General features: G+C 55.1%; 1 protein-coding gene across 1 annotated transcript in view; it reads right to left on the bottom strand.

Moving 5' to 3' along the window:
* Positions 1-982, bottom strand: part of CUNHXorf38 (chromosome unknown CXorf38 homolog) — a 21,181-nt gene that overhangs the window by 19,959 nt on the left and 240 nt on the right. Inside the window, exons 1-2 of the mRNA XM_077748495.1 lie at positions 927-982; positions 646-756 (exon numbers count right to left, since the gene is read on the bottom strand). The exon at positions 927-982 is cut by the window's right edge and continues 240 nt beyond it. Of these exons, the coding sequence (XP_077604621.1) occupies positions 646-756; positions 927-982 (167 nt within the window). The remainder of the gene's footprint in view (positions 1-645; positions 757-926) is intronic.

Raw genomic sequence — 982 nt, 5'->3', positions numbered from 1 at the left:
AGCGGGTGTAGATGCGGTGGGCTTATGGGCCCACGACAGCCATGAGCCTGGTGGCCACTGATCAAGTCCAGCTTCCTCATTTTTGAGGTTCGGGAACAGAGGCTGGACTACTGTCACACAACAGCAGCTGAGCTGGGACTCTGATCCCGGCTTCCCAGGCACCAAGCCTGTGCCTGGCTGCTAATTAATATGCAGACTGACTGCAAAAGTTAATTTGTGTTAGGAAGTGACTTTGCCCCACCCCACTCCCTACTGGGCTTCTGACAAACATCAAAAAGTTTTAAAAAAATTCCCCAATTGTCTCAGCTAGTAAGTCATAGTGCCAAGATCTGAAAACAGGCTTAATAGTCTTCTATATGGCTGCGCACTTCACTGCCACCTCCTCAACGTTTTATTCCTTGGCTGGGCCTGTGCTCATGATGCTCGTTCTACATCTGGTGTCAGCATCTCTTATCGAAATTTACCCTATAGCTTTCCAAGCAGGGGTAGCAAACTCAAATGACTTGTTAGCAGAAAGGGAGAAGAAAGCTGCTACTTCCCTAACCTAGGTTAGATCCAATAGACACTAGACTTTAGATCAAAACACCCTTTCCTCTCTCCTTCTGCATCTGTTTATGAGGCTCTGGGCTTCAGGTGACCGGTTACCTGGTGGGTCACCTCCNGGCAGTTTCCCCAGTGGACGTCTCCGTCTCTGTTGGTGTGGTGTTTCAAAATCTCCTGTTTCCACTCTGCGCATACCTGACACTGAGGCTGAAACTACAGGGGGCGGCGGTGAGAGGGGGCCCGGGACAGAGGGAGGGTGTTTTGGGCAAGTGAGCGCGGAGCATTGCGGTCGGCCCCGCCCCAGGGAGGGCTCGGGACACCGCGCACGGGGACTAGGACGGGGGATGGGGTGCGGTGCTCAAGGTCTCCGGCCCGGGGCTCACCTGGCGAGCGCGCGGGCTGCACCGAGAGCCGCTGCGGCAGGTGGCGCGGGGGCCCC

Source organism: Crocuta crocuta, unplaced genomic scaffold (assembly GCF_008692635.1).
Source record: "Crocuta crocuta isolate KB4526 unplaced genomic scaffold, BGI_CrCroc_1.0 scaffold49, whole genome shotgun sequence".
Classification (NCBI taxonomy): Eukaryota; Metazoa; Chordata; class Mammalia; order Carnivora; family Hyaenidae; genus Crocuta; species Crocuta crocuta.
Note: the sequence above shows the minus strand (reverse complement) of the source record. Positions and strands in the feature narration are given on the sequence as shown.